Source organism: Salmo trutta, chromosome 19 (genome assembly GCF_901001165.1).
Source record: "Salmo trutta chromosome 19, fSalTru1.1, whole genome shotgun sequence".
Lineage (NCBI taxonomy): Eukaryota > Metazoa > Chordata > Actinopteri > Salmoniformes > Salmonidae > Salmo > Salmo trutta.
Genome location: NC_042975.1, coordinates 39,570,682 through 39,586,500, shown reverse-complemented (window position 1 = coordinate 39,586,500; position 15,819 = coordinate 39,570,682). Strand labels below are relative to the sequence as shown.

At 42.0% G+C, this 15,819-nt stretch overlaps 1 protein-coding gene across 7 annotated transcripts in view; it reads left to right on the top strand.

Annotated features, from left to right (window-relative positions):
* The first annotated feature begins 4,076 nt into the window (after positions 1 to 4,076).
* The window catches only part of LOC115154566 (neurofibromin), an 87,187-nt gene continuing 75,444 nt past the window's right edge, over positions 4,077 to 15,819 (top strand). For 6 of the 7 annotated variants that reach the window (XM_029700914.1, XM_029700913.1, XM_029700915.1 and 3 more), the window contains exons 1-4: positions 4,078 to 4,389; positions 10,309 to 10,452; positions 10,613 to 10,696; positions 14,205 to 14,395. In XM_029700914.1, the coding sequence (XP_029556774.1) occupies positions 4,330 to 4,389; positions 10,309 to 10,452; positions 10,613 to 10,696; positions 14,205 to 14,395 (479 nt within the window). In that variant the 5' untranslated portion in view covers positions 4,078 to 4,329. Of the gene's footprint in view, positions 4,390 to 10,308; positions 10,453 to 10,612; positions 10,697 to 14,204; positions 14,396 to 15,819 lie in introns of all 7 variants that reach the window. The other variant, XM_029700910.1, reaches the window with a different exon arrangement.

The window sequence follows — 15,819 nt, the reverse complement described above, 5'->3', positions numbered from 1 at the left end:
TAAATAAGAATAGAATGTGTTTCTAAACACTTTACATTCATGTGGATGCTACCATGATTACGGCTAGTCCTGAATGAATCGTGAATAATGTTGAGTGAGAAAGTTACAGACGCACAAATATCATACCCCCAAGACATGCTAACCTCTCACCATTACAATAACAGTGGAGGTTAGCATTTTTGGAGCGGTAGGATATTTGTGCGTCTGTAACGTTCTCACTCATCACTATAGAACGGCAGCAGAAAAAGCTTCTATTTCCATGTTGCTTATGAGTGCATTTCACACTTCTTTTGGATTATAATTGGATTTTAAGGCTCGTATGAATGTCCTGCTTAATATAATGGTTGTCTCATCATCGCAAATCAATTGCATTATACTTTTAAAAAATGGCTCTTTGGCTAGCTTTTGCAATAGCCAATATCAATGAGCGTTGGCATTCTAGCTAACAACTGCTGCATATAAAGTAGTTTATTTGCAAAGATCACAACCAAATATAATCTTACGCTTCGATCACACCAACAGAATCATTGCGCAAAATAGTATGCAGCTGGATAGCATATCATCAGCATATAATCTGGATATGTATACAACAAAAGTTCAACATTCACCTTCTGCTACCATTTCTGTCAAGATGTCTCCGCATACAGTTTGACGCATTCAGTATGTGCCACACCGAACGCACTGTAACTGCCTGTGCAACGCAATGCTGAGGCAAACGCAGCCATTTCATTGGAAATTAATGTAATTCTGGTGTACCAAAATGCAGCTACACTGTCGGTGTGATCGGAGCGTTAAAGCAAGAATTAAAACATAATTGTAAGCATATGAGAACCCCAAAAACGTATTTTGTTTAGAAGTAATAAAAACGTAAATCTAGGCTATGTTGAATGGGCGCAGATTGCGATGGCTTTCTTACTGCCGCCAAGAGTCACGTATGTCTCTGCCTGATGTCAGGGTGTCGTGTACTGGAAAAAGGTCTATAGGTTGCACCTCTGTCACTCGGTCGCGTCATGCGGTTATTATGAACGTTCTCAACCTGCCCTCTTTTGGCGGCACCATAGTGATGCCCTAAAGTGGTGATAAATCCAGTCATTCTGGATTGAGGATACAGTTTAGTCTAAATTAAACTATAGTGCCTGGAAATACGCTGACGTTGCTCAAGTAGTCAAATATACAAGGGCTGCATAGCGAACATAACAAATACAACTGTTTATATGGATTCTCATGACAATGTAAATTGGCATACGCTGCAGTGTATGGGAATTGACGCTGTTGACTGCGTCTCCTCTTGTGGTTTTGAGCGCTTCGAACACACCGACAGCTCGTTGCATTTTGGTACGTTTTCCTTGCAGCATTGCGTTGCAGAAGCAGTTGCAATGCGTTCGGTGTGGTGCATACGTTGACGTATGCGTCAAACTGTATGGGTAGACGGCTTGACAGAAAGGGTAGCAGAAGGTGAATGTTGAACTTTTGTTGCATACATATCCAGATGATGCTGCGTACTATTTTGCTCAATGTCGGTGTGTCAGTACGTTTTTAATGTTCTGGAATGTTTCATTGAACGGAAACGGTGCTGTAGTGAACTACCAGTTGAAAACCAGGGAGGTTGGGGAACGCTGTCAGCATGGTCACTTCTCTTTAAATGCATCACTCATTGTTTCAAGCCACACCCACCAAACGGGAGCAAATGCACCTCGAAGTCTGTTCAAGAACGTACAAGAACGTTTTGGGGAAACGTGTTGTTCAGTACAAACCGTTCTGCAACGTAGCAAACGATCAAGCGAACTGAACACACCTCTGATTTTATAGACTAGTAACATAGTAAAAGTAAATCCGGGACACTCAAATTGGTATGTTATGTTTGGTGTGGTTACATATGATTGATAGAATGTTACTTACTAGCAACCCAAAAGTTACGTGTTTGAATTTCATCACGGACAACTTTAGCATTTTAGCTAACTACTTACTACAAAGCAAATCAAGCTTTGGCTTTGATAAATGCAACATGTAAAGTGTTGGTCCCATGTTTTATGAGCTGAAATAAAATATCCCATACATTTTCCATATGTACAAAAAGCTTATTTCTCTTAAATTTTGGGCACACATTTGTTTACCTCCCTGTTAGTGAGCATTTCTCCTTTGTCAAGATAATCCATCCACTTGACAGGTGTGGCATATCAAGAAGATGATTAAACAGCATTATCATTACACAGATGCACTTTGTGCTGGAGACAATAAAATGCCACTCTAAAATGTTCAGTTTTGCCACACAACACAATTCCACAATGTCTCAAGTTTTGAGGGAGTGTGCAATTGGCATGCTGACTGCAGGAATGTCCAACAGAGCTATTGCCAGAAAATAGTATGTTCATTTCTTTACCATAAGCCACCTCCAATGTAATTTTAGAGAATTTGGCAGTACATCACAAGCACATGTAACCACACCAGCCCAGGACTTCCACATCCAACTTCTTTACATGCGGGATCGTCTGAGACCAGCCACCCGGACAGCTGATGAAACTGAGGAGTATTTCCCTTTTGCGGGGAAAAACTCATTCTGAGTGGGTAGGCCTGGCTCCCAAGTAGGTGGGCCTATGCCCTCCCAGGCCCACCCATGGCTGCGCTTCTCTGCCCAGTCATGTGAAATCCATAGATTAGGGCCTAATGAATTCATTTCAATTGACTGATTTCCTTATAGGAACTGTAACTCAGTAAAATCATTGAAATTGTTATATAGGTAAACAATAATTGTTCTTATGCAATGGATAGACTGTGTCATAAGGTTGTCATAAGAAACACAATGTATATTATGTAACACTAGATACAGAACTTCCGACTTTACCAATTGGGGCGGCAGGTAGTCCTCTTAAGGATTCGCCCTTTTTTCCAAATTTTCGCCTAATATTACATACCCAAATCTAACTGCCTGTAGCTCAGGCCCTGAAGCAAGGATATGCATATTCTTGGTACCATTTGAAAGGAAACACTTTGAAGTGTGTGGAAATGTGAAAGAATGGTAGGAGAATATAACACAATAGATCTGGTAGAAGAAAATACAAAGAAATAACCAACCTTCTTTTGTATTTTGTTTGTACCATCATCTTTAAAATGCAAGAGAAAGGCCATAATGTATTATTCCAGCCAGGTGCAATTTAGATTTTGGCCACTAGATGGCAGCAGTGTACGTGCAAAGTTTTAGACTGATCCAATGAACCATTTCATTTCTGTTCAACATTTTGTATCAAGACTGCCCAAATGTGCCTAATTTGTTTATTAATAACTTCTCATGTTCAAAATTGGGCACTATCCTCAAACAATAGCTGTAATAGCTACTGTAAATTGGACAGTGCAGTTAGATTAACAAGAATGTAAGCTTTCTCCCAATATCAGATATGTCTATGCCCTGGGAAATATTCTTGTTACTTACAACCTCATGCTAATCGCATTAGCCTACGTTAGCTCAACCGTCCCATGGACGTTAACTGACTTGCCTAGATAAATATAGGTAAAACATACCTTTTAAAAAAATATCATTAGCTATTAAGAAACTCCCTCCCCTTTTCTCACGCATTCAGCCCCCCACTCCTCACTCCACAGACATATTCACAAATAGCAGCCAGTAGGCTACTCTATTCATACTGTAGGCTCATCTGTAGGTGAATGAGAGAAATATATTTTCTAAGGAACAATCTGCTAAGAGATCATTCATAGGTTTAAAGACAAGCCCATTATCCTTTCTTAAATATTAACATTGAATTATTTCCTGGGAGAAAAGAGGAAGGGAGGGACATAACAGGAAAAAAAGGTTACACAACAGCATAGAATACCAGCACATATTACGGACTGGATTATTATATTGTACATATTGATGATGTACACAGATCGAATGGCTATCTGGTCTACTGTTACCATGCATTTTTCTTATAATGTAACTGCAAAATGTTTATGGTTCTGTTTCTTCTGTATCTAAAATCATAAGGCAGTGTGACATCACCGGTTTGTTATCTAAAGACTGTCATTGATGAAAACAAACGGCATCGGTCCAATCCCCCGTTTTTACATTCATACTAGTCGCCGCAAAGATTCTTGCAACGCACGCGCAGTAATGTTAGCTGTTTCTCAAAGCAGGATCAGTGCTGCTTCATTTCATTGAGAAGGAGGATTCAAACTTCCGGTACTGTCATGGCGACATGGTGGTGTGTCTGCTAAAATAAAGAAAATAACCCCATCAACATCGGATTTTGAGCATTAACTGGTTGTAAATAGCAGAGGAATCATTATTTATACGGATAATTCAGGTGGCCCATCGCGGCTCACACCCGGCCGGCCATGGCGGCGCATAAACCCGTGGAATGGGTTCAGGCCGTAATTAGTAGATTCGACGAGCAGGTAAGAATAACACATTGTATCAGACATTGTGCCTCTGCCTTGTCCCTGTAACATCATGGAGGTCGTGGCTTTAGCGACGGGATCATTTGAAGAAAGCTGCACTGTCATGACTGGTGTGTTTTGTGTCGATCTAGCTAGCTAGCTCGCCTGCTCAACACACCGCTCCTGCAGAGCCGCATCATCACACACAGGACTCGGGAGCAAGTGACAGCGACAGAGAGGGCGAAATAGCACATGGGCAAATTTGTCCTAAACATTTGAGATGCCGTTTAAAATCCATAAGGATAATACCACGAGGATGTACTCTCAATATATAAACAAAGGAGTCGGCAGAGTACGCATTTTGCTGTTAAAAAGGAAGAACTAGCTAGATGTAGACATAAGCAGCGAGTTGTTAGCTTGGTTAGCTATGCATTCAGCTTCTGCCAGTAACACTGTGCTAACTATTGTTAGCTAGCTAGCCACTGCGAGCTTTGTTGCTAGCCAAGTTGTCAACCTGAAGCTAGTGTCCAGTAATTCATGTGCAATTTCCATTTACCTACCTAGTAACTCATCTTGGACTACAAATCAAATTGTTTGTCTATACTACAAATTGTTTGTTTATAGCCAGTTAGCCATTACAGTAGCTGCTAGCTAGTCATATCCTGTGTTATTTTAGCTGCGTCCAGTTTGTTTAGCCTACAGTGTGTGTGTGTGTGTGTGTGTGTGGACTGTGGACTTTTCTATGCAGACTGACAATCAGGTCTCATCCATTGCATTGGGAAACATTGGTAATGATGGGTATCGAAGCTCGTTTTTGAATGGATTTATTGACCTACTTTGCTCCCCTCACAAAATCTCACCAATGTCTTCATTTTCCTTCTCGTACATGATAGCTATCCTACATGATGCAGTATCAATATGGGCTATGCTTGTACAGTACTAGGCTTGTATGCCAAGCAGTGATTTCATTGTGTCATCCTTACATGTGTTGCTTTCACATGTTAACGTTTACATTGTAATGTATAGGCCTAGCTAGTCTGTGTAATTCTGGTCAGTGACGTTTGTAGTATATTGCAGTATACACGGAGTGTACAAAACATTAGGAACACCTTCTCTTTCCATGACAGACTGACCAGGTGAAAGCTATGATGTCACTTTCAATCAGTGTAGATGAAAGGGAGGAGACAGGTTAAAGAAGGATTTGTATGCCTTGAGACGTGGATTGTGTATGTGTGCTATTCAGAGGGTAAATGGGCAAAACAAAATATGTAAGTCCCTTTGAACGGGGTATGGTAGTAGGTGCCAGGCGCACCAGTTTGAGTGTGACAAGAACTGCAATGCTGCTGGGTTTTTCACACTCGATTGTTTGAGAAGCATTGGAGTCAACATGGGCCAGCATCCCTATGGAATGCTTTTGACACCTTGTAGAGTCTATGCCCCTACAAGTTGAGGCTGTTCTGATGGCAAAAAGGATGCAACTCAATATTAGGAAAGTGTTCCTAATGTTTTGTAAACTCTATGTATATGTTATGCCTACATGATGAACCTATGGGATGGTAAATTCCATATATTTCATATGTAAAAATAATTATAGGCTAATGAACCTTATCAAATGACAAATTAGCGGATTAGCAAACCGAAAATCTCAGCCCTGGGAGCATTCGTTTTTGTGCTTGTTCATTGTTGCAAGAGGAAAGTGACCGTATTGGCAATTACTATCAACTATTTCTTTAGTATAAAATCTCAGTGGATATGAGAGAGATTAGTAATTGTGGATGTTTAGGCTACTGTGTCCAAGTTGGTTTGTTTTGGGGTTGTGGTTACTTCAAACCTCCATGCAGGGCAGGCTAATTGGATGAATGGTTCATTTTAACAGTTCTATGTCAGCTGTTGGTTAACACATCAGTGACATTCCTACAGTGCATGACATGAGGTTAGACGGTATGCAACAGACCGGATGTCTAGGTTATTGAGACACTATCACAACACTTAGTTTCTGAGATCCGCTATTCATAGGGTCTGTGGTAGCATAGTCCTAACTAGTCCAATGTTCCCAGTAATCTCCGTCTTCCAGGGTTGGGATAGTCTGAGGACTATTCCACCTAAGATCAAGCCAATAGGCCTACCTGTCCCTTGTAGCAGATATCCTGTTGAAGTTGTGCCCCCCGCTATCCATTAGCTCACAGTTCTGGCTTGGAAGGCCAAGTGGCTGGGTGTGGCTCATTGCACTTTGATGAAGGTTTAATGGAGATTAGGCCTAACTTGCTGTTAAGCCTATTGATACCACTTTGTAATCATTAAAGAGGGTTTTGTATGTTGGCTTCTGGTTGGATTGAGACTGCTTTCTGTCAGAATCAGCTTTGAGATTAGCAGCTCAACCCTCGACTGTGGTGTTATAGGTTAGGCTGTATCACCTTTCCTTTTGAGCTTGACCCGTTGAGGCCAGAGCAGAGCATTGGGGCAGCAGGTAGCCTAGTGGTTAGAGCGTTGGACTAGTAACCGTAAGGTTGCAAGATCGAATCCCCGAGCTGACAAAGTAAAAATCTGTCGTTCTGTCCCTGAACAAGGCAGTTAACCCACTGTTCCAAGGCCGTCATTGAAAATAAGAATTTGTTCTTAACTGACTTGCCTAGTTAAATAAAGATAAAAAAAAATAGAATTGGATGTTATTACCGTATAAATAATCCAACCCTCACTTTTGTAAATCCAATGTTAGGTTGGCTACTTTCCTCATGCGAAATTCAAGAATAATGTAGTGTGTAAATGTGTGAAGGGGATTCCAGTCAAAGTAGATTATTTTCCCCTGTTGTGTAAACAACATATTTGTAAAATGTTATTAGTTGCATACACATATTCAGCAGATGTTATTGCAGGTGTAGCGAAATGCTTGTGTTGCTAGCGCCAACATTATGCCCTATAATGTATTCTCTAATAATACTGTCTTATACTAGTGCTTGCATGTATTGTGCTTGAGCTTGTAACACCAAAGCTCCTAAGGAAAGAGGATAAAGTCTTTCTGACCTTTTCATTGAAAATCTGATGTTGATCCCTGATGCTGCTTACAAGCCCCTGACCTGGAAAGAGAAGCTCAGCCAAGTGAAGAGCCATGTCTTTTTTTAGATGGCATCTTAGATGGAAGCTCATAAATATCTCCTAATGGTTTTTCTGTGCTCGCCTAAATAGTGTTTCTATGTTGGCAGCACTCAGAAAAACCGTCTTAAACCGCGTTTGTGTATCTTCTGGCGTTATGTCGACAAGGAAAGTGTACTCTTCCTCTCGTCCCCTCTTTGTGTTCAGTGCCCTGTTGGCTGGTGCCAAAGCACTCATTAGGAAAGGGATTGACCTTAGAGGAATTTCAGACTGTGCCAGTGAAACAAAGTGGCCCTGTGTCTGTTGGCCTGGCCTGAATATAGATGTCAACAAGCCATACTCTGTGTGCGTGTTCGCAGCGAAGATGCTTAAGTCTCGGGACTCTCATTTCATGCACATGTCTCTGAGCCAGGAGAGGAGCAGCCCCTCTCTGGTCTGTTGTGGTGGCCTCTGGCCTTTGCTGGAGGACATGGTATTAGGTCCTGCTATAAGTGAGGAATCTCCTCTGGACCGGTCGGATGGTTGGGATTGGTGTGTCCACCTCAATCTCCATACCTTTATATGTTTAGCATACTTATAAGAAGTCATAGTACAAAACTGTGTCAAGTTTGACTTCCTTTGCACTTTGCAGACTAAGTAAGTTTGTTTTCATTAGTAGTCCTACTTGTGAATTGTGTGTGCGCACGCCCACACGTTTGTTCGAGCAGCAGACTGCCGCAGGTGTGCAGCTGTGGCCCAAATGGGAGCGGCGCAGCGCCAAAGGCCTCTTTGTTCCTACAGAGCGGAGCATGGCGCATGGAGCATGGCCCGTAGCGGGTGTCTGTGAGCTCAGCCCATCCACCCCCTGTGTGTGTGTGTGTGGTACAATATACTCAGGGAGGGGCCACCCAGCCACCTTCCAGGCTTCCCCAGTACTCTACACTCCTCCCTATCCCTTTAGCCTCTTCTACTCAAGGTTATTATATTATTGTGTTTTTATATATATATTTTAGAATTTAATTTTGAATTTATTTTAAGTTTAATTTACTTTTAGTTGTGTACAAATATATATTTTATATTATGTAGGTGTAGTGTTGGGGACAGAAAGCATGCATGGGGGGCTAGGATTTGTGATGTCTCTTCTTGTGGCCACATATGTACAATATAATACTCCAGTCCGTAATATGTGCTGGTATTCTATGCTGTTGTGTAACCTTTGTTTCCTGATGTCCCTCCCTGCCTCTTTTCTCCCAGGAAATAATTCAATGTTAATATTTAAGAAAGGATAATGGGCTTGTCTTTAAACCTATCAATGATCTCTTAGCAGATTGTTCCTTAGAAAAGATATTTCCCTCATTCACCTACAGATGAGCCTTTCATTCCTACTGGCTGTGGGGGGGGGGGGGGGGGGGGGGGGGCTGAATGCGTGAGAAAAGAGGCCTTAATAAAAGGCCTTAATAGCCGATGATAAAGTCGGAAGATCTAGTGTTACGTAATATACATAGTATTTATTATGACAACCTAAGGACACAGTCTATCCATTGCATAAGAACAATTATTGTTTTACTATACAGAACAAAAATATAAATGCAACAATTTCAATGATTTTACTGAGTTACAGTTCCTATAAGGAAATCAGTCAATTGAAATGAATTCATTAGGCCCTAATCTATGGATTTCACATGACTGGGCAGAGAAGCGCAGCTATGGGTGGGCCTGGGAGAGCATAGGCTAATCCACTTGGGAGCCAGGCCTACCCACTCAGAATGAGTTTTTCCCTGCAAAAGGGCTTTATTACAGACAGAAATACTCCTCAGGTTCATCAGCTGTCCGGGTGGCTGGTCTCAGACGATCCTGCATGTAAAGAAGCCGGATGTGGAAGTCAGGGGCACTAAAAGGCTACCTTAGGTGATGGGTCAGGTCATAGGTTGAGTTAGAATTATAATGTCAATCTCAAGCGACATAGATTTAAAAGGAATTGCACCGATCCTGGCGCCAAAAAATATGATGGAAGGAAACTTTCGCTTATGTTTACACCAATCCAATGCTTTTTAACTTTTGTAGTACATAAGAAGAAGAAGAATCAGTTTGGCTACCTAGACATTTTTTTCCCCCTGTTAGCTCGTTCTAGCGATGCACTAGTTAGGCCTATGCACTAGTTCACCCCCCCCCCAGACCTGGAACAAGCCTCCTTGAAAACATATTGAGTACGTTTACATGTACACTGATTCATTCGATATTAAACAGATTGATAAATCCAACATATGCACCACATAGAACGCACTGCAACTGCCTCTGCAATGCAATGCTGCAAGGCAAACGGAGTGTTTCATTGTAAATAAATGTGCTTCTGGTGTATACAGTGACGCTGTTGGTGTGATCGAGGCGTATGCGCGGGTGAAGTGAGTTCGGTAAAACTGAAAGTATGCATCTTAGAAATAGTTTTCATATACAAACTTAATATGTCCGAACTCAGAATCAAATAGGCTTTGCAAAAATAACACGGTCGCTGTTGTAGAATGTTTATTTTGATTGACGATTTGTGGCATTTATTTAAGTCCCATCAGGTAGCCTGGTTTCAGATGTCCAAGTAAACAGGATTATTAGGGAAATTATTATTTTTGCAAGGCATGTAAACGTTTTAAACAAACTGTTATATTAATCTGACTATCTGCAATAATCGTATTGTTGTGTGCATGTAACCGCGCTCTCTGATCAACTTATTGACCTGTACTCCATGCTCTTGACATTATGGTTAGGGTTATGTGTATTGGACACAAAGTGAAGTTACCAACTTCGATGAATACACCAACATCAAGGATTTACACACTGTATAAGCCTAACTCCCCCACCCCCTCTCCTCTGCAGCTTCCAGTAAAAGTGGGCCAACAGAACACTCACACCAAAGTCAGCACGGAGCACAACAAGGAATGTCTCATCAACATCTCCAAGTATAAGTTCTCACTGGTGATCAGTGGCCTCACAAACATACTGAAGAACGTGAACAACATGGTAAGTGTGTGTGTGTGTGTGTGTGTGTGTGTGTGTGTGTGTGTGTGTGTGTGTGTGTGTGTGTGCGTGCGCAAGCAAGCAACGCCAGTTGTAGCCTATAGAGACATGTACAGTGTTGCAGATGTCTCAACCATGTCTCCCTCTCCTCTCTCTCCCCTAGCGAATATTTGGGGAGGCTGCGGAGAAGAACCTGTATCTCTCTCAGCTCATCATTCTGGACACACTGGAGAAGTGCCTTGCTGGGGTGAGGAACCTTTCTTAAGGCTCTCTACATTTTATACCCTGTTTTATTTTTTCTCTTAAACTTTCCCCTTAATATATATATTTTTAAATTATGGATACATGTCGCTTTTATTTCTCAGTCTCTCTCTCTCCCTTCATCCTTCTTTCCCTATGTCTCCTTCCTGATTTGTTTCATTTTCTCATGCTGTCCTAAGACACTTTTTTATCAGTAGATTTCCATTGGATGTCAGCATAACACAATAGGATGTGGTGGGCTGTCTGTGGTTGAGATGTTTTGTTTCAGTTGGGACAGTGGCCTTTGCCCTGGATCTGGGCCCTTTCCCCTCCCCACACAAATGAACTGTGTGTTTGAGGACTGTCTCTCTCTCAGGCTCAGTGAACTCTGTTAGTAGCCAGTATTCCCCTGGTTCCTCTCCCTCCTCTCCTCAGTAAAGATGTGCTCACTGCCCACTTCTGAGATTGCTTTTCCAGGTGCTTCCTCATCTTGACTTCACATTCACGGCCTCCAAGTTTCCGGACTTAAAAAAAAGAAGAAAAGATCACTGGCGGATGGCGGATGGAGGACAGCTGTTAGTGGGTTCTTCAAGTCCTCCTTGTTCTTGAAATCGGAATGCTTTTTGCTGACTATTTTACCTTTGTAAATAGTTTATTTACACATAGGGCTGTGACGGTCATGGAATTTTGGATGACTGTTATTGGTCAGCGAAATGACGGTGGTCATCGTTCTAATTGTTTGAATAGCAAAACATTTATTTGTATTTTTTTTAAAGCACATTTTGTACACTCCTCCGCTCCTGACTGCATGTGCTGCTGTGCAGGGAGAAGGGCGCTGCCTAGGCAACCAAATACTTATTTTATACAACACCTTGCTTGTTTCAGCAAGGAGCAACCAAATTTCATCACGTTGTAAAGAGTCCATGTTACCGCAGAAACGGACTCAACCGCACAAATGCCCGGCCGCCCCGTCTTCAGTCAGCTGTTTGTATATTATATATATTATTTTTATTTATTCATAATCGTCAGTTACATATACAACTTTCCTCTTTCAGTTGCCCATGTCACTGCCATTTAATTTAAAATCATGACATATTAAACCCTTACTAGAAATTAGAAAATCCTTATTTTCAATGAAATATTTAACTTAATGATCCACCACTACTGTCCCCAAGTAGAACCCTCTTTGTCCCCAGTCCTCCCACAGTGTGCTGGGGTAATGGCAGATCCCAGGGGGAAAAAAATGCAGAACAAACTCTATTTTGATGGCTTCTGGTACATTCTAATGCCTTGATTCCATCTGAAATACACAGCTAAATTATTGAATACTTTAACGACTACCTCCTAGATTGGGGAAATGAGTTGTGGTATTAAGTAGAAATACCTGACTTTACATTTAAAATAGCAGAAAATGTAAGAATTCAGTGTGTTGTAAGTTGTTTTGGATATGGTCTAGGTCTATATGTTCTAGGGCTGTGACGATACCAATATCACTATTTTTTCCATGGCAAAAATGAGAACAAGCAGGCAACTCTCTGGTCCTTTAAAACCCGCTGTATGCAAAAATATTGTGCTAAAGCTTGGAAAATAAATAAATGTGACTCTGGATGACAACAATATGATTTTGTTTCCAACATTGGGGCTGTTCTCATAAAGAAGTTAAATCCGCTTCTTGTTTTGTTTCCTTGCCATGATACTAACGAGTATTGTGATACTGGTATCGTCCCGGCCCTAATATTTTCAGGACTATTTTCTAAGTAAGATAACCTTTTTTTTTTTTTTTTTTTACATTTTCTGCTAGTTTTACTGCAAGATATGAATTGCCACGATGTTTGTTCTTCAAATTATGTATTTTATTGGCTCTGACTGTGGACCCTAATTTGGGTGAACTATCCCTTTAACATTTTGGTCTGTTAATCAATCACTGTGGGTGGGATTGTCAGGGGAGGGAGCAGGTTGCTTGTGAGTCACAGAGTTGGTAGTGGGTCAGACCTGTCAATCAATCACTGTGGGTGGACTTTGAGGGAAGGCAGTAGATTAGTCAGAAAAACTAGTGTAGTCTACTCTTTGAATTTATTGTGACAAAAACTTAAGACAAAAGGTTGTGTTCTGTAAAGTAAACATGGATTCCTTGTTGAGAAACTATTGAATTGCAGGAACATTTTTCAAAGGGCAAACATTTTCAGGGGGATGACCCACATATTGTGCACCCCCATTTTATACGAAGTCAGCGGCCCATTATAGACCTACAGGTGTGCTTGAAGAATGAAACAGGTTAAACGTACTTTGCCACACAGAAAGCATCAGCAGTATTTTGGACCAGAATGAGGCTCTCTCTGCTACTTATTGTTCCTGCAGTGAGGATTCATTCAACATCTTAAGTGTTTTCATAATTTATCTGCAGATAATCGCCAAAAAAACAGTAGTAGTCTACCACTATGTAAATTAGGGAGCCAAATGAACAGCTCTCTCTCCAACTCAGTTCTGACATTCCGACATTCACCTAAAAGATCCGTTCAAAAATAGCTGTTCGTTTGCGAACAACCCATCACTAGGCTACACTGACAAGTCACTTTAGCGGTCACTGGCAAGTCTCGACATGGACTTCAAATCTTAGGAAAATAAAAACAAGATTTGGTTAACTTGTCCCGATGCGATACCATGGACATTTAACTTTGTTGTACGATGTATGAATTGCAAAGGGATATAGGATATTGACTTTATTCAGTCAGTTCGACACCTTTTATAAACTAGTCTGCTGTTAAACACTTGCTGTTCGGTCGTCAATCAAAGCACAGTAATAGCCTCCTTGGCTGGCTATATGAAACACACTAAAACAAATTAAATGAATTTGCCACAAAACAATAATTAAGTGGATTTCAACTAATTGTTACCACTTACATTACATGGGACTTGTAAATTCACTCACAGGGGACGATGAAGCGTCATGCTCACCCTGCTCCGTGAAAATACATTTTGACTGCAGCCAACCACAGCACACATAAATAACACGGATACCGAGAGGCAGGACAGACAGCAGACTGACAAACCAGCAGTTTCCCTGTCATCGCTCACTTTGTGACTGACAGGCGCCTGTTCTATCAATAGATTACTAGAAGATGTACTGTATATCGTTCATTCTAGCGGGAGAAGGCTATACAGACTTCTCTGACGAGGGAATTGAAACTTTTAAATGAAAAGAATCCTAGTTAATTTGTGAAGTGGAAAAAGTAGGCACTTAGAGAAAACAACACTGAATGTGTGACTTCATTTTTATGCAGAGCTCTTTCTGCTTTTGTGGTGCTCGGCTCTGTCCATGGTGTAGTTGTTCAGGGATGCCAGCCTTGTGACTGGAGCCTGACTGAACGTTCTCTGTGTGGGATGATTTTGATCCTCATCCTCAGCTATCAGTGGTCTCTCTCCTCTGGGTTAAGAGGGCAGTGAGGACGTCGATTTAAAGGTTTTCTTCTTGTTGACCTCTAACCTTTCTTTCCTCCTCTTCTCCCCTCCCTCAGCAACCGAAGGACTGCATGCGTCTGGACGAGACCATGCTGGTGAAGCAGCTGCTGCCAGAAATCTGTCACTTCATCCACACCTACCGCGAGGGCCACCAGCATGCCGCCGAGCTCCGTAACTCCGCCTCCGGGGTCCTATTCTCCCTCAGCTGCAACAACTTCAACGCTGTGTTCAGCCGCATCTCCACCAGGTGACATTAACCATAAACACCTCACAACTCTCCCCTCAGCCCAACCTGCTCAGAATGGAGTGTTAACATCACACAACTCTCCCCTCAACCCAACCTGCTCAGAATGGAGTGTTAACATCACACAACTCTCCCCTCAACCCAACCTGCTCAGAATGGAGTGTTAACATCACACAACTCTCCCCTCAGCCCAACCTGCTCAGAATGGAGTGTTAACATCACACAACTCTCCCCTCAGCCCAACCTGCTCAGAATGGAGTGTTAACATCACACAACTCTCCCCTCAGCCCAACCTGCTCTAAGCAGGAACAGGCCAAGATGGAAGGCCTCAGGCTGCACATAGAGGATGGGTTACTAAATGAATGTACATTGTATTCAGGAAAGTATTCAGACCCGTTGACTTTTTCCACATTTTGTTACTTTACAGCCTTATTCTAAAATTGATTAAATCGTTTTTTCTCCCCTTATCAATCCACACACAATACCCCATCATGACAAAGCAAAGACAGGTTTTTAGACATTTTGTATTACATTAACATAAGTATTCAGACCCTTTACTCAGTACTTTGTTGAAGTACCTTTGGCAGTGATTATAGCCTCGAGTCTTCTTGGATATTACGCTACAAGCTTGGTACACCTGTATTTGGGGAGTTTCTCCCATTCTTCTCTGCAGATCCTCTCAAGCTCTGTCAGGTTGGATGGGGAGCGTTGCTTCACAGCTATTTTTAGGTCTCTCCAGAGATGTTCGATCGGGTTCAAGTCCTGGCTTGACCACTCAAGGACATTCAGAGATTTGTTTCGAAGCCACTTCTGTGTTGTCTTGGCTGTGTGCTTAGGGTCATTGTCCTGTTGGAAGGTGAACCTTCACCCCAATCTGAGGTCCTGAGTGCTCTGGAGTAGGTTTTCATAAAGGATCTCTCTGTACTTTGGTCTGTTCTTCTTCCCCTCGATCCTGACTAGTCTCTCAGTCCCTGCCGCTGAGAAACATCCCCACAGCATGATGCTGCCACCATGTTTCATTGTAGGGATTGTGCCAGGTTTCCTCCAGATGTGACGCTTGGAATTCAGGACGAAGAGTTTAATATTGGTTTCATCAGACCAGAGAATCTTGTTTCTCATGGTCTGAGAGTCCTTTAGATGCCTTTTGTAAAACTCCAAACAGGCTCTCGTGCCTTTTACTGAGGCTTCTGTCTGGTTTGGTGGAGTGCTGCAGAGATGGTTGTACTTCTGGAAAGTTCTCCCATCTCCACAGAGGAACTCTGGAGCTCTGTCAGAGTTCTTGGTCACCTCCCTGGCAAAGACCCTTCTCCGCGCTGATTGCTCAGTTTGGCCAGGCGGCCAGGTCTAGGAAAGGTCTTGGTGGTTCCAAACTTCTTCCATTTTAACAATGATGGAGGCCACTATGTTCTTGGGGACCTTCAATGCTG